The 23,647-nt window shown below is 38.2% G+C and overlaps 1 protein-coding gene across 3 annotated transcripts in view; it reads right to left on the bottom strand.

Moving 5' to 3' along the window:
- Nucleotides 1–382: 382 nt before the first annotated feature.
- ZC3H13 (zinc finger CCCH-type containing 13) overlaps nucleotides 383–23,647 on the bottom strand; it is a 54,937-nt gene continuing 31,672 nt past the window's right edge. For all 3 annotated transcript variants that reach the window (XM_067563134.1, XM_067563135.1, XM_067563136.1), the window contains 12 exons: nucleotides 22,752–22,925; nucleotides 21,516–21,826; nucleotides 19,704–20,168; nucleotides 18,423–18,605; nucleotides 14,332–14,875; nucleotides 13,863–13,966; nucleotides 12,433–13,428; nucleotides 9,564–10,067; nucleotides 6,506–6,655; nucleotides 5,510–5,710; nucleotides 1,629–1,792; nucleotides 383–574 (listed from right to left, as the gene is read on the bottom strand). In XM_067563134.1, coding sequence (XP_067419235.1) covers nucleotides 404–574; nucleotides 1,629–1,792; nucleotides 5,510–5,710; nucleotides 6,506–6,655; nucleotides 9,564–10,067; nucleotides 12,433–13,428; nucleotides 13,863–13,966; nucleotides 14,332–14,875; nucleotides 18,423–18,605; nucleotides 19,704–20,168; nucleotides 21,516–21,826; nucleotides 22,752–22,925 — 3,967 coding nt within the window. In that variant the 3' untranslated portion in view covers nucleotides 383–403. The remainder of the gene's footprint in view (nucleotides 575–1,628; nucleotides 1,793–5,509; nucleotides 5,711–6,505; nucleotides 6,656–9,563; nucleotides 10,068–12,432; nucleotides 13,429–13,862; nucleotides 13,967–14,331; nucleotides 14,876–18,422; nucleotides 18,606–19,703; nucleotides 20,169–21,515; nucleotides 21,827–22,751; nucleotides 22,926–23,647) is intronic.

The following is a 23,647-nucleotide window of genomic DNA, read 5'->3' as shown; positions in this document are numbered from 1 at the left end:
CACTGCTCCCATGAAAAATTATTTCAGAATGTAAAAAAAAAAAAAAAAAAAGATACACAGTTTTCTTCTTCAGTTTAATATCAGGTGATGCAATAGACTTCTAAAAATGGACATCCTGAAATTATTACACTTGATGCATAAAACCGTAAAACAGGCATATGTTACAGTGTTCAATGTTATTCAAAGATTCAATGTTATAAAAGTTGCAATGAATTGAAAACAAAGATCTTTGTATTTTTACTATTAATTATTCCCCCCAAGCACATAATAGAATTGTCTGTAAGAAGAGTCTTTTTCTCCATGTCTTACAGCTGCTTTCCAACCAAATCAAGAAGTTCAAAAGATATATATATCACATTACTGTTGGGAGATGAACTAGATGGATTCCAAGGTGGACATAGCTTTAAGACACACATACTTCCTGCTGGATATTCGGTTGTGAAAGTTTACTATCTTCAGTCTTTTCCTGCCCAGAACCTTGGCACACAGTCTTGCGTTTAAATAACCGTAGACTCAACCTTAACAAGTCACTGTCTACCACTGGGGAATTCGTGTAAGTTTGTTTTGTTGTGCCCTGTTTGGATTGAGGAAAGAAAAATTAGTGGCTTTTTGACAAACGGGCTGAGATGTTAGACTCAAATATCCTTAATAATTAAGTAATAACCGTATGTCCTTGGAAATGATTCCTCCTACCATTAATTCTTACAGTAATTTTGCCTTCTCTATTGCATGCAAAGTCAGGAAACCTCACTCAGTATGTGACAACTGACAAAACCTTTAGAAAATCATTTTACAAGAATATTTAGTAACGTTCCTAAACTAGAAAACTATACTTCTAAAAACATTTGTACAAAACCCAATAGAATCCAAAGACATCAAGGGATTATTCAATAACCATCTTTGAGACTACATTTATATAAATTATTTTAATTTATATATTCTACCTTTATAAAAGCATGTTCCTGGAATTTAATTCAAATCTAGCATATGAGGGAGCACTTACGCCTAGTCACACATCTCAAATTAATCTCTTAGGCTAGAGTAAAATAAAACACCCCACTGACCTCTTAATACCAATGGAAGTCTGTCCTCCATTAGATTTTTTTGACAGTAAATGTCAGTAAACATTGATTTCACTGCACACATACAGAGACGAAAAAATACTTTCATCGATAATCAAAATTTACAGATAGGAAAAGTAAGAAAAAAGCTGCTTGAGAACTCACTTTGATTTAAGGGTATTTGTTTGATATATTTTGACATGTGATGTTGACAACCTGTGTTTTAATGGTTATAAAGCTTAAACTTTGTGAATGCCAACATCTGCTGTCAATTAGTGTATGACCTGACCATTCCCTTAATTTTGCATAACTGTGAAAATTTAAATCAATACAAATTGAAAAAAAATGCTTGAACATAGATACTATCTACTGAAATATAAAAAAATAATCAAATTCAGCCAGGTCTAATTATTTGTGTCTGGAGGGGGTGAGAACAGAACAACAACAGATCAACAATATCACGTAAACTATATCACAAGAAAGGGTTATGTCACTGTAGAAATATTTTGATGGAAGAGACAATTCATGTTTTATATTTTGAATGCTCTATGTAAACCATGCACTTGCCTTTTCATTTTTCACTAGCTGCTTCCGAATTGCAGAATCTCTTCTAAAGCACAGGGCTTTACAGCAAGGACCAAGGTTACTAAGAAGACCTGCTCTCTCTTCTTTTCGCAGTAAAGCAGCCATGTTCAGGGCCCCAAGTTCATGTTCAAACAGGTTTTCTGCATCTACAAAGAGATGATCAGCACATATAAGAATAACTTTGCCAACTGTGAAATAATTTTTGTCCCACAGATGAGTGAATTTATTGAAGTTAAAAATTCTCACATGCGATTTAGAGACTCCCTTGTCATGTATTATTTCTAAAATCTTCCGCAAAGTTGAACTCAATATTAGAGGAAATAGGAGACAACATGACTCTTGGCCTCTGAAAATAATACAAAAAACAGCTGCCCACTTTACCCTTCCCATTGATTGATGAAGTAGCATTAAATAGAAAGACTCTGGAATGAGTGTGCTTTTTGTCTTCAGCAGCGGAGGGAAAGGATTGTGATAATAGTCATAACTGGGGTTAAAAACTTGGGCACAGCTCTAGAATGGAAGAAGGGGCTTCATCCATGATCAGATGAGTGGGTGTGAAGAGAAGGGGGTCCAAAGTTGGCATTAATCAGACAAAGTCCTATGTTCCCCTTTTCTATATGACCATGTGGTACACCAGCATCAAAATGGGCCAGATGTGGCTGAACAGAGGTGAGATGGCTATGTAGAATATTCCCGCTTTCTTCAGTTCAGTTGCCACTTCTTCCTCTGCGCAAAGGCGACGCAAAAAGGATGGCAAAAGAGTGCCCAGGGATCATGAAGAATAAGTCAGGAAACAGTTATTCTAACCAGCACACTCCATGTGCCTCTCCCCCCACACCACCTCTCCAAAAAGAGACCCTGTTAATGCTGTTTAGAATAGCAGCATTAACACCTCTTCTGTGTTCTATATAATATTTCTGCCAGAAGTGTCAGTGTACAGCTGCAGCACAGCAGGCCAACAGCAGCAAAACAATTAGGCCAGGCACACTGCCACTACTTTTTGTGGGGGATCACTCAGAGAAGTGAGATTTGGACCTGAGCTTCCTTCTACTCTTTCCCAAGCCACAACCTCTAGCCTAGATAACATTGCCTGCCATCAATTCAAGAATAAAAAAAGAAGAGGATGTGTCCAAACCGACTTCTGATTAATATAAAAATGAAAGGATAACATATTAAACGATAACAGTGTGACCAAAAAACTTAAGTTACAAAGAGTAATGTGATACACTACAGAAAAAGCATGGCCCTAGCTACAATTCAGTGACATCTAGATATCAAAAGCTTTTTTATTTGGTGTTTGGCAGAGACCCTGAGCATTTTACATAGTCTCACTTATGTCACTGTAAAAAGCAAGAGACCTGGGACAAGTCTAACAGTCTTCAGGGGCTAATGCAGAGATCTAGGCAGTATGCATGCAGGGGGCTGGAGACACATTTTTTAATCCACTTATGGAGTGATCTTTTGACCAAGCTGAGCAGGACATTTTTTCAGACAAAGTGAAAGTAAAAAATGACTCAGAATCAAGAATGGGTCAAAGAAAACAACAGTGAAGTTGCCAAGACAACGCAGATGGCTAATCAGGAACCCAAGTAAATAACAGACCAAAAAGCATCTTCAAAGCCTGCCTGTAACCAGCCTGTGAAGTCTGCCAAGGTGCCAGATGCTGTTGCTCAAAGAGCATGTTTTGCAGGTAAGCACTTGATGCTAAGAGGAAACAGTTGTAAATAGTAGGTGGGGAGGAAACAGACTAGAGATTTCAAATCCATCATTTTTTAGAAAACGGATAAACAAACAAGAATCCCAAATGAATTTGTTTTCTTTGTTCTGTACTTCAATTCCCTAAGAGAAGCAAGAAAGCCACATATAAGAATAGGTGAAAAAGTAAACACCAAATTTTTGGGAAGAAAGGTTATAATTAAATACAATAACTAAGTTAATACAACATTGAGATTACAAATATCAATACACAGAAGTCAGGAAATGAAAATATTATAGTTCTCATTGTAACTGTAGCTCTATTATATTGCAATTACTTGCTAGACTATTTGAATTTATGTCTCAGTCTACAATATATGCAACACTGGCAAGAGATCCTCATTGAGCATGCGCTAACTAGAAAGTGTATCCTACCTGAAACGAGTGCTCAAAGCCCACACAGAGTTTGGGAATTGAAGCCCCTTGGAAGTTCCAAAAACCCAACCCAGAAATATATCGAGGCAGTTTACACTTATCTCTCACAAATACAGAAGGACCCTTTGCAACACAACGGGTTTGGTTCTATGGAGCAGGACTGTGAAAACAAGTTGGGGAGCAGGGCAGGAAGATCTGCTACTACAAATGATCCTCTGGTCTTTCTCCCTATCCCCAGAGGAAGAGAAGCACAGTAAGGCTACAGAGGTTATTGCAGACATTAAGACTGTACAGAATGCAGTGTGGCTCTGCATTCCACCAGCTGTGGTGAGGATTCCTCTCTCATTTCTGCCATGGAGTTACCTGGCACCCGGTTACTGAAGGTGGGCACTGAGGAGAGAATTTACCCCGTAGGCAATCTGCCCCTTTATTGTGGCTGCAGAGAGCTGGAAACAGGAAGACAGTACTGTATCAATCTACATTCAGAGGATCACAAGCATAAGAACAGATTTTTTTTTTTAATTATATTTAAATTCTACACAAACAGACTTAAGCCCCAATCTGTCAATGCCAAGTGGGTGTTTCTCAAATTCTGCTCTTAATGTTGCATTGAAAGCTTTTGCATTTGATTTATTTGGTTTTAAAAAAGCACAAGCAGCAGCAGAGCATGCTTAATTTCACAATTTAAATGGCTCACCTAAGCAGTGACGTTCATTGAGATGAACTGCACTGGTAGAAATAAGTTCACTTTTTTATTCTTGGATTTGCAGCAAATTATCTGCAAGTTATGAGGCGCAGCATGTGGATTTACAGCTTACAGCCTTTTTGCAACGTAATTTTCAGATGAAGATTTACAATGTACAGAAGGTTGCAGGATTCACAAAAATGTGCTAACTATAGGTTCTGGAGTTTTTTGCACTCTCATCTTTGATCTTAATGAAGTTTATGGAAAGATTTTACCAGATGCAGGTGTTTTAAATAGTCATATACAATCTCACTCATGCAAGATGTCCCAAGCAGCTCTTGCTTAGCTCCTGACAGTCCAGGAGGAGGGAGTAATTTTCTGTCCCCTACATAATGTCACAAATGCACTACAGAACTGTACTGCAGCAGATCAGAATAGTGCAGCATGTCCATGCTAATTATCCTGTTTCAGGGGAAACGATCCCCACACAGCACTCCCCACAAACAATGCTGAACATATGGATTGTTCTATATATCCTGTAAGTCCTAGCACAGCTCCTTGGCACAAGTGTATAATGTTGTTCCCACACTCTCAGTTACTTCTGCCATGTGTGAGGGTCTGTACATACATAAGGAAGAGCAGCAATTAGGTCCTGCTATTTCCTCACCGTTACTGCAAGTAAAACGTGCAGCATCAGCTTCACAAGCCACTGCCAAATCAACTCTGGACCTAGAGGGTATTATTACACGTAGGGCTAGAAAACCCACTCACCCAAGATAAGGAGAATTTTTTGCTCTGGTAAGTATGGCCTCTCCTCCCTGAAGTAATCTAATCACTAACCAATTTGATTTACAGACAGCTGTATTACAGATAAATGATCCTAAATCAATGGAGCTACTAGGATAATACAAATATATACCTATAGCTGTAAGTATCAACATGAAATCAATGTGTGTCTTGAAATTAAAATACTTACTAATTCATTCTTTTCAAAGACACCTTACTAATTCTGAGATAGCATTTTATCTCTGAGGGAAACAGAAGTTACCTTTAGGTTTTTCTAAAACTCTCTGGCAGGTTTCTTTAATTTTGGTGAAGAGTTCAGGGCCTGCCAGTCGTTTGGAAACGCCAACTCTCAACATAATAGCAGATGGTGTGAATTTTAAGAGTGCCGCCCCAGGCTCCCGTGGCTCTTTTGGTTGCTTTGGCATAAGACTGGACCAATCCACGTCTATTACATCCACGGGATCTGCAGAAAGAAACAATGGAGAATGAGCTATCACATCATTCATCCCTTATTATGAATGGTTAGCTTCATCTGCTGTCTGAAAGGCAGTACAAGTCAGCTGACTACTGTTCAGAAGCCCTGTCCAAAGGTGAATTCTTAGGTATTTCAGAATTTAGATCATGATGTCAAACTCATTAGGCTTGCGATAAACTGGATTAAAGGATTCCTCCACAATCTATGTCTCCTGCTTGTATTTAAAAGAAAACCCAATTTCTATTTTTAATATTCTAGAAACCTCCTGATGAAGAGATTGCTTGGGTGCTGCTTAATGTGCAGGTCTGGAAAGTCACTTCAGTAGGCACTATAATCATAGCAAAACTAAGAACCCACTACAATGGACCTTATTTAAAATATTTAACTGGTTGGTGTGTTGATTAGATCTTTGGCTGCTATTCTCTACTGCAGCACTGGTGTGGGCAATAAAATACATCTGCTCTTTAAGGAGAGATGATTTACTGAACATAACTGGAGCTGTTTAACATAACAGGTATATCATAGCCAGCATGAACATATCCCACAGGGCTTAGCATAAAATACCTTTCCTACTTAGGGTACGTTGATAGGCATTCAATTCATTAAGATACATTGAAAAATATTAATCTTGGAACCATTACAGTATCTCTAAAATTTCCTGTCCCTTTAAAAGACACCAGTTCCCTAGTAATAATAATGAATGGGATACAAAGGTTATTATTAAGTCATCTGGTCCAATTTTTGCATTCAACTGCTAGTAGAAAGGGATTTACTATATTTTACCTGGCATCTTCTCATCCTCTTGTTGATCCTCCCTCTTTTCAGCATCATCTGCCAGAATTTCATCTAGTTCATCATCACTGATTGGCTCATATTCTCCAGCAGCAGACCCCAGTGACTGATCATCATCTATCTTGGCTTCATCTTCTCCTCCTACAGAAACAGACATGCACTGCAAGCTTAAAAACTATCATTTTTTAATGTTTAAACATCCTGATAACTAGGCTACAGCATGTATAGTCTTGGGCAAATAAACCCGATAGCTTTCTTGAGGAAGCACATTCAACACTGATAAAAGCTGTTCAGTTGTGCAGGTGGTCATATAATTTTTTCCACCTGACTAGGTAATAAATCCTTGAATTTAACTTAGCTAAAGTCAATTTCTGCTTGGGCAATGCTAGGCAGCATGCATACTCAAGGTCAAATTTAGAAGGAATACAGAAATTGGTGTAAATTACATGAAGGCAGGTGTGTGTAAGTAATAGGTATATTCTTCTTTCAGGAGCTGCTTGCACCCATGAATCTGAACAAAATTTGGCCTTATGATCTGGAGGAGGGGGAAGAAGCAAGGAGACAGTAAGTGTGGAAGAAGGTGCAGTTAAATTAGCCGCATCCTACAAACACTTATCTTGCACTTTGAAGCCCCTTTCTGGGAAATTATAGCAAGGGGTTTGAAGGAGGTTACACCAGGTTCCCTCAGTCTCTGTTTTACCTGCTTGGTAATTTGCAACCTATACAATCTTACACATCACCCCTAAATTTGATCCTCTGAATTAGAAACAGCATACTGATGTTGTAATTACAATAATGTATGTCATCTTGCAGCCTATGGAGAAATGGCTGGGACTATGTCCCTCCTCTGGGATTGGAAAGCCCACCTAAAGCAGTGATGCACCAGCACAAGCAACCCACAATCCAGATGGGTACCCACAATCCAGATAAGGATGTATAGACAACTGGTGGCCAGCCACTCCATAGGTCACCTCGAAGAGAGCGTCTACAAGCAGGGACAGACTTTCTGGATCAAGGTACCTAGAAGATGCACTGATTCAATCCATTGAGTGGGCAGCCTCTGCCAGCAGGGCTTTGATCAAGAATTACCTGGAATTTACAAATGCCCTCTCACTGCAGAGTGTAGCAGAAATACTGCCACCTGTCCTCCTCCCCCAGAAGTGAAATTCTCCTTGTGTGGAAGCTGCATCCAAGGGTACAGTTTGCTTGCCCGTGATACATTAAAAAAAACTAGAAATCAATGCAGAAAACTAAGGGAAAGACATGATAGTAAGAGTGTAAATTAACTACTCAGAACATCCGTCACTGCTTTGCAGGGAGCATAGATTCACTGGCATCATTAAAGCCTCCACTTGAAGCAAACACATTAAATGTTCAACACACAATCATAATTAAGTAATTAAATCCTCACACATTTTATCTTAGGCCTATACACAAAGATGGTAGCCTAATCAGAACAAGATCGCTGATGATGCACCAACATCAGATTTTAAATTTGTATTAAGATATGCTCTCTTTTCTCTCTAAAGGGAAATTTTTAGAATCTACACCGAATTTCACTTTGGATCTCATCATAATTTTCAACATTAACACTTTTACATAACAAACTCCAGATTTTCATAATACATCCTCTATTATCTAGTAGACCCAATGAATACAGTATTATTGAACATGCCCAGCTCATATTTTTTCTCAACTACATGCTTGAGTAGAGCATATTATATATTCTGATTATTTTCAAAGGTTCAATGACCTGCTTATGAATCAACACATGTGACACACCAAATGTGCATGAGCCATAATTCAAAACCAACAACCATAGTTCTTAGGTAATAATCAGGAGAGAGAATAGGAGAGAGAATGTGTATCACCTTTTTATTTTAGCTCCCATTTTAAGAAATCTTTTGTTTTGAATCACTGGGAGTGAATTTTTTATTCTGTGCATCAAGGAAAAGATATAAATTAAGACAGAACCATGCTGTAATTAAAAAGGTAAACAGAATAGATTTTAGACACTATAACCAGGAAAAACGGAGTGACAAAATAATTAGGGAACAAAAGTACGTAATCCTTTGGGAGAAGGTATGGACAATATAAATTTAGCAGGAAGAATTTACTGAATGTCAGCGAGACATGCATTGAGAATATAGTTTCTTAATTCAGTCACAAATTTGTACTTGCTCTTTAGATTTTTCCAAATAGGTTATAGAATATTTCCATGCTTCATAATGGACCAGACAATTCAATCTCTCAGACAAGTGCAAGACTCAAGCTACTTTATTCAGCATTTCCTCAGTGGGTTTTAAATGCAGTTTTCAATTTAAGTGTTTGCCCTTGTCTATATTACCTTTGTTTCTTAAACCAAACATTTTTTCAGAGCCAGAAAAACTAGCAAATTTTATTTGTGTTGAATAAAATTGCTTTTCTGAAGTTATTCCTGAACAAGGCCAATGCTAAGAACTATACAGTTCTTAAAATTATACCACCATTGGTGCTTTGGCAACTGGCTCTGTGAAAATGAATACTATGATGGAGACATCACAAGTACTATCTTTTAATGATGCAACATTTTAAAAACGTAGAAAAAATATAAGATCATCATCAACTTTTCTTCTCTTAAAATGCTTTGTATTTTTCTACCATTTTCTATTTTGACTCTCCTTACCAATGTCCTCATTAGCCGTCATTACCACACTAAGAAAAAGGCTAATAGTGTAATAGGCTGATGAAGAAAAGGGAATTTTTGTTCTTTAAGACATCTAACTACTCAGAAATTTGGTGCCTAAGCAAATTATACCTTGTCTCAATCCTGTTTGTCTCAAGACTGCTTTGGAAGTACACAATTAATGAAGCACATGCTAAAAAAGCTGCTCCCAGGGATTCTCTCTCAGGGTATCTGCTTCCACAGTGGAAAAGCTGGAGTCAATTTGCATATCAGAGACTGACCTTTCACTAGAAAATTATTCTGATATACTGTAGTTCAATGTTATGCTAAAAGGGGAAGGAGTAAAATAATTGACAGACTAGCTTCTATTTCAGAACATCTCACCTTCTAAACTCTCCACTTTCTCAGCTTCATTTCCATCTTCAAATCCTTGTAAAGTTCCCAAGTCCTTTTCTGTCCTTTCCTTCTCCAAAGCTGCAGTGTCACGGCAAGCCCCATCGGATTCCTTTTCATGATCCCTGTCCAGTTTTGGTTCACTGCGCTTTGTTGACTCTGTTTGAGAAGAAATGTCAAGAGTTCTGTCTCTGTCTCTTTCAGTAGTATCAGGAAGTTGTCTCTCTCTTTCCCGGTCCAAGTCTCTTCTTTTTTCCCGCTCTCGCTCTCTATCTCTGATTCGGTCACGATTCCGTGGCCAGTCTTTGTCTACATCTCGGTCCCATTCTCTCTGCCTTCCATCTCTCCTTTCTCTGTCTCGTTCACGATCGTGATCATGTCTATCTCGTTCTTGAATCCTCTCCCTGCTATCAAAGGACCCAGATCTAGAATGGACCTGACGATCTGATTCAGGAGAACTTCTTCTTGAACTGTGGCTTCGTGAATCTTGACGATCTGAATAAAATATTGAAGAGACAAGACCATAGCAAGTGAATGAAGTACACATTTATCTACACCAAAAGAGACTAAATATCCATAAACAACGTTTTTACAGCTTCTGACGTCAAAACAGAGCTTTGGGACATCTTGCATCTTAAAAGTAACACACAATGAAAATTTCTTCAGAAAAATCACTTCTATGTATTTGACCTTATTTAAGGGCATTGACTTCTCTCAATTATTCCCCCCTCAGAAGAAACATTTTTCAATAGCTAAACACTGCTTCTTTAAAAGTCAAACTGTAGGCATTTCTGTATGTGAAACAAAAGAAGGGAAAACAAATGTGATCATTTTGAAAATTTGCCATTCTGAAATACAGGAAAGCCATGATTGGCAAATAAGCTTGTTCTGCAATCCCATCATATGTCAAATTTAAGCAAGACATGGATTGGCATTTGACTGGGGTGCTCCAGAACTCCCAACTGCTCCCAACTGCTGCAAGAAGACTGTCATTTTTCCCCTGAATGAGTACTGAACCAATTCTCCAGCACAGTTTTAGGAAACAGTGTGTTGGTGGAGGGTGCATTCTAACCCAGTGGCTCTGTCTTTCCTGACTACTGTACCCCTTTCAGAAGTCTGATTTGTCTTGCATACCCCCGAGGTTCACCTCACTTAAAAACTGCTTGCTTACAAAATCAGACATAAAAATACAAAAGTGTCACAGCACACTATTACTGAAAAATTGTTTACTTTCTCATTTTTATCATATAATAAAATAATCAATTGGAATATAATAGCACATGTAAATGCTGTTTATTTTTAGATGTTTTCATATGGGTAATTGTATTCTTGACAGTATCTTATTATGGCAAACCTTTACACAATTGAACCCAACAGGTTTTATAAGTGTGGCACAAAGTACATTTATTTTCTTGATGCTAAATTAAAAAGTTTTAGGAGAAGCTTGGTATGATTATTAACCGAATTTGAACTGAACTGCACTAAAAAGAGCGGGAGAAGACTCCAGAGTCTTGTCCAGACACCTGAGGTGACAACTGGAAGTCACATTTTTTCATCAAAGGACTCTGAAAGAATAATTTGGACAACAGAAACACCACCACAGAAAGTGGTGATGGAGATTTCACGTTAGAAATGGAATCTGGAAATAAAATAAGACAAGAATAGATAAATAATATGGGGACATATTTTAACATCATAGAGGTTTGAATCCTGTGTTCATGGTTTAGTAATTCATTAATAGTAACTAGTTTAGACCACCCCTCTGGAGCAAGATCAAATTTTTTCAGTATAACAGCCTACCAGAAACAAACAAACAAAAAGACTTAGAAAAGAGTGCTATCTGGTCAGGTCAAGTCATTCAACTCGTAGCAGCAATCTTGGATTGCTGACTATGTCTCAACATAAAAATCATCTGGCATCTGAAAGGGTTAAAAATGAATCAGAGTATGGGACACAGATATGTGTCTCCCATGCCAATTTTGTCCAGACACAACAGACGAGATCATATAGCTGTCTTGCGTCTTCCCTGCCGTCTCTTCACATAGAGGACATGAACTGATGTCTCTCTCAAGCAAACATCTAACTGTTCCCTCTATGCCGAGTGGGTGAAAAGCATTTTCAGTCCTACTAATTTATATATGATGTAGTACAGGAAGCAAGAAGAAAGATGGAGCCCTTCAACAGTCTGTTTGTTTCTTGAGGACAGTAACTCTCCAATGAGGAGGCCTAACATTTTAAATAATTTCTTTCCTGTTTTCTTCACTCACCACAGGCATAAAGCTAAGCAATTCAGTCCAACTGATTATTTTGGTTCAGGACAAAGATGATTTTCATTTGTATTAAACTTACTATTAAGGGCCACAGCCTAATGACTTCAGTGCAAATTTCTCTCAGAACCATACTGAACCTAGCTCCCTGAAACATGTAAATTTTAACTCCATGCACGTCATTTCATAATTTCAATATTAAAAAATTCAATTTGTTTATAATTTTAAAGTATATTTTATATAATAAAACTACTACAATGTTCTGTGTTAGCATAACAGCTTTTCTAATTTACAAGTTTAATTAGTCCCACAGATGTGTTTTAACCCTGACAGCATAAATCGCTATTTCCTGTTAAATATTCCAGTATCAGCAAAGGGATAATCCATCCACATTGATGCCAAGAGTTTTAAATCATCATCCTTTGAAGGAATATTAAATTCCCTCTAATTTTATTATGGAGGCAGAAGGGGCTTTCCTTTCCTATGCAGTAAAACAAGAGCTTAAGGCCATGCTAGAAAAATCTGGAAGTGGAGTCTTCTCACTGTCACACAGTATGATATAAATCAGTCTCATTAGGACAGTATCTTATTACCTGAAGATGTGCTGCGGCTGGGTTCCCCTCGTTTCAACTGATCAATTCTGGACTTCCGCTCGCCAGTGATTTCTAAGCTTTTTTTCTCTCTGTCCCTGGAGCTGCTGTGCAGGACCCTTTTCCGACCTGTCTGGTCATCTCCACTGCGATGAGCAGACTCATTGGAGGGTGATCGAAGTCTGCTTGAAGTATGACTTCGATTGCTACCAAGACTGCTACTGCGTTTCTGATCCACAGGTTTGCGATGAGGTGCATCTTCTATAGTAACATGCGGGGTTTCTACCTTTTCTCCCCTCAGTCTATGGCTTTTTCTGTGGGATTCTTCAGTGTTTCGTTCTGGAACAATGATTTCACCACGTTCTGGAACATCTTCATCAGACCAGTCACTAAATGTTGTGTCTTCTCTTTTTGGAGCAGCTTCTACTGCCCCAGTTTTCTCAGGCACTGCTTCAACTAACTCCTCTTTTGTTGTTACAGGGGGAGTTCTTGGGCCTTTTTTCTTTTTATGGTGCGGGACAATTTCTTCATCAGAAACCTCAGAATCACCCTTTGACCTCTTACGCTTCTTCTCAACATTCTTCTTTCTTGGAACTTTCTTGGGTGAGAAGACCTGGGCCTCCTCTGAAGTTGACTCAGTGTACCTTTCCACACCATTGTCATCCTCTTTTTTCTTCTTTGTGGCCTTTTTCTGCACTTTAGATTTCTTTTTATTCTCCTCATGTATTCTTTCAGATGCATCTCGTTCTTCAGAAGGGTGATGTCCTAAGCTTTCTTGAACTCTGGTCCGTGAGCTTTCAGTGACTTCTGTTTGCTCTCTCTGCTCTCTCTGTTTATCTCCTGAAGAAACCCTCTCTTTAAATTCTGGTTCTTCATAACGCCTTGAGCTTTCCTTTCTCTCTGGCTTTCGACTCTGCCGGTCTTCTGTAAGGTGCGTGGGACTGAGCGATCGGGATTCTTGTGGTCGCACAACCTGACTTAGTAGCCTGTGCTTCTCATCTACCAAGTGGAAAAATGTATATGTTTATTGTTCAGGAGGGGAAATACACATTTTGTGCATCCTGTACATACCAAAGAAAGTACCAATCAAAACAATCCATTATTTCCAGCTACATTCTTTAAGCTTTTAAACATCTGCAGTATCAATGGATTTTCTCATTTCTGATAGATATGAATCTTAAAGACAAAGATTGGTGCTACTGCCCCATGACAATACCAATATATTATAACAAAATGAGCATATGAAATAAATAATATGTCTAACACATAGATCCACTATCCTACAAGAAAAACAGCATTGCAATGAAAAAACAGGGAGAGGAAGATACTTTGAAAAGCTTAATCCATCATTTTCTATTTAAGATTGCAAGGAACTTCTTCATAGTTACAGGTTAGCCTAAATACTGTGGCAGAGACAACCCACTTCTACTTACTTTTATCATCTCCGCTGTTGTAGGCATCGCTATCAGGAGAATGCTCACGGCGGCGCTTCGGCGATTGACGAGGACTAGGGCTACTTTCATTTCTGTGACGCTTCCTATATTGGATAAATAAATGCAAATTCCATGGAGATTCCTTTTAAAAAAAACTCACTATATATCTTTTCTTACCATTGTAAATACCAATGACATAGTAACACCTGTAGTATATGCATCTTTCACAAAATACAAGATGCCACAAGATGCCCCATGTTTACAATATTTTAGTTCATTAGCCACAAAGTCTGAAATGAGATCATTTTTCATTTCCACTCCAAATAGCAGTCGTGTGCTACTTGAGATTTAGCAAACATCTGGTTTACAAGAATGAAAACCAAAGACACAGTTACATCATGAAACATTTAAAGATCCCATCGATTTTATATTTTTGGTGAGAAAATAAGTCACATGCGGAATCACTTACTTAGATTTCCTCTCCTCATGGATATCTCTTGTATTCCTGTCTTCTCGGACATCCTCTCTCTTATCTCTACGGTCATCCCTGCCTTTCTCTTTGTCCTCCCAGTCTCTCTGACGCTCTCGCTCCTTATCCCTGTCCCGACCCCGCTCTCGCTCGCGTTCTCTCTCTCGCTCTCGTTCTCTCTCCCTTTCCCGTTCCTCCCTCTCTCGTTCTCGCTCTTTCTCTCTCTCCCTTTCTCTCTCTCTCTCCCTTTCTCTGTCATGGTCTCGGTCTCTTTCTCGCTCACGTTCCCTGTCTTTGTCCCGCTCTCTCTCTCTCTCTCGTTCTCGGGCACGATCTCGTTCTAGTTCTCTTTCCTTTTCTCTCTCCCTCTCCCGGTCTCTCTCTCTTTCCCTTTCTCGTTCCCGCTCTCTCTCTCGTTCCCTTTCCCTGGCCCTTTCATCTCTCCTATCATCAACCCGGTCTACCCTTCGTTCTTCTCTCCTTTCATCACGCTCCAGCTCATCGCTTTTGCCTTGGTGCCGCACTGGTGAGCTTGGTCTCTGATCTGTTTAAAAAAAAAAAAAAAAAAGAAAGTCACGTTTCATTGCCAGTGACTAATTAGATTGCTATGCCACTCCAAGTACACTAATCATTTTAAATTGGAATAGAAGCTTCTGTATTCTTATTGAAGTACATTTGCACAGAATAAGGATATAATCTAGATATCTGAACTAAACAGAAGCTTCTTGCAGGATGCTGGAAAACGTTCTAAAGAACATGAGTGGAAAGGCACTAGCTTGACATACTCTTAAAATGAAGAAATTAAAGTCTTTTCTACTTAATCTTAAGGTCACTAAAAACCATGGGTATCAATCAGGGTATTATTTTGTATAAGTCTATTTCTAGTCATTTCAAAACTTTATCTGCTTAACATTTGACTACTACTACTGAACAAAACTATGATCAGATATTTTCTATATCATTTCAGTTAAACAGATGCTTAAAATGGATACTCATTTTAAAATGAAGTTTATCATTCTTTTAAAGAATGCAGTATTTTACTTTTCTTCAATCCATTTTCAGTTTCACCGTCCTTCTAGCCAGCACTTTCAATACTTAGAAAAATGTTAAACTGGCCCAGTGGCTCAACTAATCATACAGGACATCAGTGTGCCTCAGATCAAGAGAAGGAAGCAGAGGGGCAATACTGGAAACATCAGAAGTGAACTCTTTCAAACATTCCTTGTAGTTTCAAAGGGTTCACAAGCACAACTGTTATAGGCATAGCACACAGAGACTGGTGGAGAGGGATGGGAAAGAATACACGTGTAAATAGGAAATAACTAGTCTGGAATCACAGGGAAAATTCTGTTTAGGTTGAATATTATTGGCAGACAGGGGATGCGGAGAAAGGGAGAAAAGACTAGAGAGGAGAGTAGCACAAATTTTGATGCCTACGCCACCTTTCTTTAGCAAAAAAAAAACAAAAAAAAACCCATAGTTGCAGATATCTAAATCTCACTTAAGCTGATATACATTGTGACTAATTTGCATCGATGACAACACTGTGATGTTAATTCTATTTTAGTAAAGAATAATGGAAAAATCCTCCATGTTGTATGCTAAAAGCATTATACAAAAAGGTGAAGGAAACAAATGTATGAATAAAGGAAAATGTAGATTTGATTTTTTGCCCATTATTGCAAAGCTGACATAATGCACATCTCCATACATAATTGAGAGAATATCCTTCAGGGGCATACATGTGGAGTTTGAACAGAACTAAGTCAATAAATATATGTTCCCGTCAGTTTAATCAATTTTCACCTGTGAGTGAATTAATAATGACTTAATGCTCCCTTGCTTCCAGGTAAAATTAAAAGTAAATAGGAATGACATTTCTGCTATGGCCGAAACAATCATTTTTCAGCTGTGACTCATCAGTTCAGGCAACTCAGCTCCAGGTACAGGATCCACGTTCTTTATGCTGGTATGCTCACATCATTTCAACACTACTTATTGCAATAGTACTACAGTGTAATTCAAGTTCATTTTTAAACTATTAATTTTTCCATATTATATCACCAGGACTGGTATTATCTGCATACAATGCTTAAATGTGAAACATACTTCCAGATGTCTATTATATTTGCTAAATACATGCGGGTATGGATGGATTAGTAATTACTACATTGTATGTTCACATCTTGCTCCTTTGAAACACTAAACTTGTGTTTGGAAATATCAGATTTAACTTTAAAGTATTTCTGTTTTAGCTGAATATAGGATGCCTAGCCCTGAGAACTGTATTTTAAACCATATTAAAAAAGACTCCTAGTGCATTTTGGAAGAAGTAACATTTTCTTTTACATGTTCCTTTTTAAAACACTGTTTTAATATTTCTCAATCATGCAAAACTGTACTTTAAATGATCTCTTTGAGGTTATAATATTTGAAAAACTCTTAGGTTTTGTTTTGTTTCTTTTTAGAAACAGAACAGAATAAAACCTTAGGATCTAAGGAAAGACACCTAAGCCTGATTCAATTCTATTAAAGCTCTTTATAAACATTTATTGTGCTAATGAAATTCATTTCACTCTAAAATAAATGGCTTGCCTCCCACAAATTTCCTTTGTTGTATTAGCATCTTTTTATTTTCTTCTAGTTTTATGATTTTTACTTAGAACTCAGTAAGACATGAAAGTTCAAACTGCACTATAAATTGATCAGCTGGTTACTGCAAAGGAGATAGAGATAAAAGGTAATTATGAAATTGCCAATGTCCAGGACACATTCAGACTGCAGTCTGTAGGCTAGTGACAAGAAGGAATTTGCAGATTAGGCTGAAGAAAATCCTTCCTTGACGGCAGAGTAGCAGTAAATAAATCCTCCAGAGATTTTCATAGGAACAGAAGGCATGACATACGCCAGGGGTGGCCAAATTTACTGACCCACCCCAGACCCTCTCCCCACTCGGCAGAATCCTTTAGCACCACCACCCTACCGCAGGGCAGAAGCTCCAAGCTCCCCACCCCAGTCTGGTAGGCAGAGAATGGAGGGGGAAGGAGGGAGAAGACAGGTGACTCCACAAGCTGCACTTTAACTGTAAAAGAGCTGCATTTCACTCACGAGCCACAGTTTGACCACCCCGACATATGCCCTTCTGTGGAGAGACGACAACTTGGCAGACTAGTACCTAAAATGCCTTTTTAAAGAACTGAAGACAGGTAGCATCTGGGATTCAGTGTCCAAATCCAATACAATTAAACCCCCTCTGAAAGACCAAAAACTCATAATAAGATTATATTTATTCTCCCCACTGTCCCTAAACCCTGATTTTGCCTTAATTAAATTATCTCGTTCTGCTAAACTGAGGAAGTCGGCAAAGCCAACGTTTTCAGAAGCCAACTTTAAGATGACTCTTCAGACTGGATGTTACAACAGAACTCCCTGGAGACAACTTCAGCACTCTTTCTGCTATGAAAATGAAATGTCTCATGCTAAGCCGAAAAAGGCAGACCCTTATAAAGATTTGGACTCTCTCCATCCTCACCAGCATCTGTACCAAAGATTTATTAGCCATTTAATACTGACCACAGCAAAACATCAATCAATATTTAATTCACAGGTCAATAAAATTTCATACTGTATTAATCACTGTATTATACTGTGCAATACTTTAGTAGCCAGTCAAGGTTAGCTAGACCTTCACCACAGCATATTTAAATAGGAAGACAAAAATATTCTATATTGACAAGTAACATTGTATTGAAATACCACAGTAGCCCCATGCTCATGTATATAAATAGGCAATATCTTCCAGATAATAAAACAAAAAAATGTGCAGTTCTTTTTGACTTAATAATTTTATATTAAAATCACCAGAAGCTGTTTGCTTAAAACACGCTGAATGAATAAAAACAGCAGTGGGGGAATGCCATAAGCCAGTGCGGGGGGGGAGGAGAGAAGGAAGAGCATATATTATATAACTGTGCTAATGAGCATTTTTACTAAATAAGTCAATTTTCATTAGTCTCACCACAAGACTGATGCCAAACTCCAATATCAGGTCAGCTGTATGTTTCTGAATTAGTGCCCGCATGTTTGCATACCTCTCTCCCTGTTGTCACGCCTGTCTCTTTCTCCATGTCTTCTTTCAAAAGATGAATCCCTTGCTTGCTCTCGATTGTCATAGCGGTCTCGATCAGGATAACTACTCCGTGATTCCCAGCTCTCATGGTAGTTGCCACTACTGCTATGACTCTCAACTTGAGACCCTCTTGTTGCCCGACTTCCTATTGAAAATGTATCCACTCACCATAAGAATTCACATGTAAGAAAATTCACTGACATTTTATATCAACTATAAGATTATTTTAAATATATAATTTCATGTAATTATTCCACTGAAACAGAAGTTAAATTCTAAACTCTACTTGACGTTGAAAACTGTTTCAATGCTCAGCTCCCCATCTTGACGACTTAGAAGTTTATAGTTAACAAAACTGATACATACCCACGTTTGGTAAAATGAGACATTAACCTACCAAAACCAGAACTAAGATATTGCACTTGTGTTCTAGGCAGCTACAAACTATATACACCACACCCAAATATTGTAATTGTATTTTCAGGAGCAATCAACTTCCTCTAGTCACAACATGGCGTTTTCTGACTGGTAACTAGGTAGCGTGGGAGGTGGCTGAAATTTGTCCTTAGAAGAAAATAAGCCTGCTGACATTGTGCAGAAGGAACTGAGCAGACTAAGCAGCCAAGATATGATGGAATTTTCTCTAAAATTATTGGAATCTGTTTTTTTCTTTTAAAGAAAAATGTTATATTAAAACTGAGGAACCAAAGCAAAAAACAAAATGAATACAGATGACCAAATGGTGATAATGTAAATGAACGATCAATTCTTCAAATATGAATTAATTACAATGAAACGTATTTTGGAAAGCCATAGAAAATGCTACATATTTTGTATGGGAGAAGTTGAAGCTGGGTATACACGCATATTTGAGGAGAAGGAAGAGGGGCTGTGTAATGCATACGGTTAGAGAATCTGCTTCTGCTAGTCTTTCATTACACTTCAGGCTCTTATTCATATTTCATGGCCCCAGGGAACAGCTAAGGTTGCAGATACTTAAAAATCCTGCACCACTCTATTTAATGTACTATGGCAGGATGCCAATGCTACACTATTTTAATGAATGGAAAACAGAGGAATGCTATACATTTAAGCAACAGTTCTATTTTAATGAAAATACCACTGAAGATAGCTTTAACAGCATACGCTTATTTGGCAGCAATTCATTATCAAATAATGTAGTACTAAATTCAGTGTCCAGCCTCCACCAAGACAGACATATATTTTTTCAATCACATAGTACCTTTGTCAGATAATTCTGGACCTCTGCCTCGACTTCTGCCAGTCCGGTCACTTCTGCTTTCATTTCTCGACTCATTTCTGGAGTCATTCCGTGTGTCAGCACGGGAATTCTCTTCTCTGCCATGGGTTCTTCCATAACTGCGTGGTTCCTCCTGATACTGGTCTTCCTTTTTATGGGTATCTCGATTCTCTCTGTCTCTGTAGTCATGGGTCTCTCGTGTGGAACGCGAGTCTCTCTGATCACGGCTATCTTTATTATCTCTGCTGTAATCTCTTGTATCCCTGGAGTCTCGAGTGTCCCTGGATTCTCTTGGCTCCCTGCGGTCTCTGTTATCCCTGGTCTCCCTCCGATCCCTTCCATCCCGAGATTCTCGGTCATCTCTATGATCCCTGGAGGTACTCTGCTCTTGGTCATAATCTCGCTCCTCTCTGGTTTCCCTCTCTTTTTCCCTTTTTCCTCTAGTTTCTGGAAAACAATTTAAATGTATTATTCATCTTGATTAAAGTTTGCAATGATACATTCTAACAATCCAAAGGATCTAAAGGTACAAAGGATCTAAAATGATACAATCAAATTAGATTTCTTACACAAAAGCCTATAGGGAGAGATTTACAAAGGCACAAATTGGAGTTGGGTGCCCAACCACCCTTGTTGCGTTAGAAAAATTCCCCCCCTGGATTTGAATCTGTGAACTAGTAAGTATCACATTTCACTGCTTTGAGGTGAAATATATTCAGTAACTTCAGAATGTGTTAGGAAGGCGATTTACTGCAATAATTTTAGGACCAGGAGGACATTACTTTATAGAGTATTGAGTTCAAATGCTTTTCTTGTGGTAATTTCCCTTTTCAATTCCTTATGCACCTGAGTGTAGCTACACTATTGTCTTTGTTAAGATCTCCCACCAATAAAACCTCATTTTTAAAGTATTTATTTATTCACAATATGTTTCTGTTATAAATACAGCAGAACCCCATTTATCTGATCTAATTGGGACTGGGGCCAGATTGGATAATCAAAAATCTGGATAACCTAGAAAATGGAAAAGTGCAAGGCTGCAGTGCCATCTAGGCCACTTCTGGACCTGTGCGCGCTGGTTGTTCGGTTAATACAGAGATAGACAACAGAGGGTCGGATAAACAGAGTTCTACTGTATTGTCTTACAGTTGGTCTATAAATCTTGACAAATGTTCTCTTCATAGGTTTGAGGGTGATGGCATTTTTATTAATCAAAATTGCCAAATAGATTTGATAGGCTTTGTGGTAGAGGGAATGCTATAATCTTTCTTTGCACTCAGCTCACTAAAAACCATGGAAAAAGTCAACAGAGAGAATTGGATGAGATGATTTGGCTCTTCCTGGTGAAAGGGGAGATAGTTATTTACAACTCTAGAGTTTTCTCTCAGCTGATCCACTGGCAGATATTTGGCATGTTGAGAGAAGACCACTTTCCTACTGTTATTGGTGCAGTCACTGCCATATATGGGAAAGGGTGCATAGATACTAAAGAGAAAAAAATGAAGGCCATTTTGGACTTTAACACCATATCATACCGGTGACACCTAACAGTGAAAGAGACCTTGCCTACTTGTTAAAGTCTATCCCCTTTGCATTATCCCTGATACAGCCCCACAAATGGGAACAGAAGTGCTAGCACAGATGTCTGCTGGCATTTTCACCAAGGTGTTATCTAACTGTCTGGAGCACGTTTAGATAACACAATGATTAAAATAATCAGTTTTTTAAACTGTCAGCTAACTACAGTTTGAGGGCAATATAAAATGTTTCTGAAAAGTGTATTCTTGTTCATACCATCCCTCCTTTCGTGGCGTCTATCATGTGATTGTGAAGTCCGGTCACGATCATGTCTTCCCTTCTCTCTCCCTGGGGATCGATGTCTTGAAGGACTTCGCTTCCTCTGAGGAGAGGATGAAGAGCGTGGGGGATAGGGAGAAGAGGAACGCCTTACAGGTGGGGAAGCTGTCCTTTGATAGGATGGAGAAGGAGTTCTTTTGCGGCGAGGGGAAGGGGAATGTCTTTGAACAGAGGAGCCTGATTGTGATGAAGAGGAGTGATGTCTCGATGATATGGGAGAATGATGCTGACCTGGTGGGGAAGCAGACCTGCAGGACACATCATTAAAATAGCCACCATATGCAATTTCTTATACTATAAAATAAATAAAAGTCACTCAAAAATATCTATAAAAAAGTAAAATAATTTCTATATTCCCCGCACTCTAGCCATCAACTGGAAAATAAAATCCATATTTTTAAAATAGATGAACTGCTCCTCTCTCCCATGCATATTTATTGTTACCTCAAAAATAAAGATACTTTAAAGAGTCTGCTATAACCACTCAATATTTCTAGTTCGATTTTTAGATAATATTCAAGAGCAAGTCATCCAGAAAAAACTTACATATTTCAGAGAAAAAAAATCACCCTTCATTAGACAATTACAATAACTCTGTTGCTATGAAACCTGCAGTTTTCCCCAGCAACATAGCTAATTTACTAATTATGAGGTGTTTTCAAGAAATCCTGATAACATGCTGCAGACAAATTACACATTTTTTTTCCCTTAGGTGCACTCTTTTATATACAGCATCCCTATGGCAAGTAACACTGGCTTCTTCATTTCTGTTTCTGAAATTTTTCTGTTAGCTGTCAACTCTTATTGGGATATCTCGTTGACTAAGACAATTTAGGCCCCAAATCCTGCAAACTCTTATGCATGTACATAACTGTATTCACCTGAATAACAACACTGAAGTCAACAGGACTACTCATTTACTTAATGTTATGCATGTGAGAAAGTTGCAGGATCAGAGTCTTAATGAACAAGAATTCACAGCTACTCATGTTAACAGTAAAGTAGATGATTCTTTAACACTGTTACTAAGGTAAATAATTCTGTATCAAAAGGCTCACATCTTTGGAAAACACTGATATCATGTGATCTCACCAAAGAGAAAGTGACTTCCTAAAAGTGGCAGGAAAATTTTAACTGCTTAAGAAAATAAGAACTGTGTTATTAACTTCCCACCTGCGAGATGGTGAGAAAGTATGTTTGTGCGTAGCTGACTTGGCTGGAGCTCGGGAGGTTTGTCTTCTCCTTGAGGCAGGAGGTGAATATTCTCTGGAAGGAGAGGAATTACTGCCAGAATGATCAGCAGGACTAGGAGAACGCTTCTGTCTATGGGAGCCTTCTGAAGGATCTCTAAGAAATACACAAGTAGCAGCTTGTTCAGCATGCACAATATGACACCTGTACATCTTCAATAAATTAAAAAACTCCAAGACCATACACACACAGTACAGGATCAAGAATTACTTCTGACAGAATAATGTATTCATCTATTCATTCATATATGAAACTACCATCATCATATAGTGCTCCAGAATCTAACATCTACATGATCTACAATCTTGTTTAGTTCCAGAAGATCCCATTTATATTTTGTTCAAATCTAATTCAGAGAGAGTGAAGCTTGAACCCTTTATATTACCTGTAATTTTTAAGTAGCTAGACGTTCATATGAATAGGGAATTTGCTTTAATTTAATGAATTCTGTAAAATCAAAACTTTATTAGAAAAAAACGTTCAGACAAGTTTTCAGACTTTAATCATGACTTCTGGAAGGAAGAAAAGGACTACTGGTATCTTGAACTGCAATTTGGCTTACGGAAAGATCAGGATTTCCAGTATTTGTTTTCAAAGTTAAACAATTTTCAAATTCACACTCAAAGAGCACTGACACTTTTATAAAAGGCTGCAGCCATTGCCACAGAAGTACCTGCTGCTATCATGGTGCCACACACAAACAAGTTGCCAAGTACACTCCTGCTTCTATCACGGCTGCATTGAGTGCTCCCTGCTATTGCTTGTGACCTTCTGCCACTAATTATGGAAACAGGCATAGCACTGCCTCAGATCCAACA

This window comes from Emydura macquarii, unplaced genomic scaffold, assembly GCF_026122565.2.
Source record: "Emydura macquarii macquarii isolate MOO-44397 ecotype Brisbane River unplaced genomic scaffold, CSIRO-AGI_Emac_v2 contig_2473, whole genome shotgun sequence".
Classification (NCBI taxonomy): domain Eukaryota; kingdom Metazoa; phylum Chordata; order Testudines; family Chelidae; genus Emydura; species Emydura macquarii.
The sequence above is the reverse complement of the archived record's forward strand: the minus strand, read 5'-3'. Positions and strand labels throughout refer to the sequence as shown.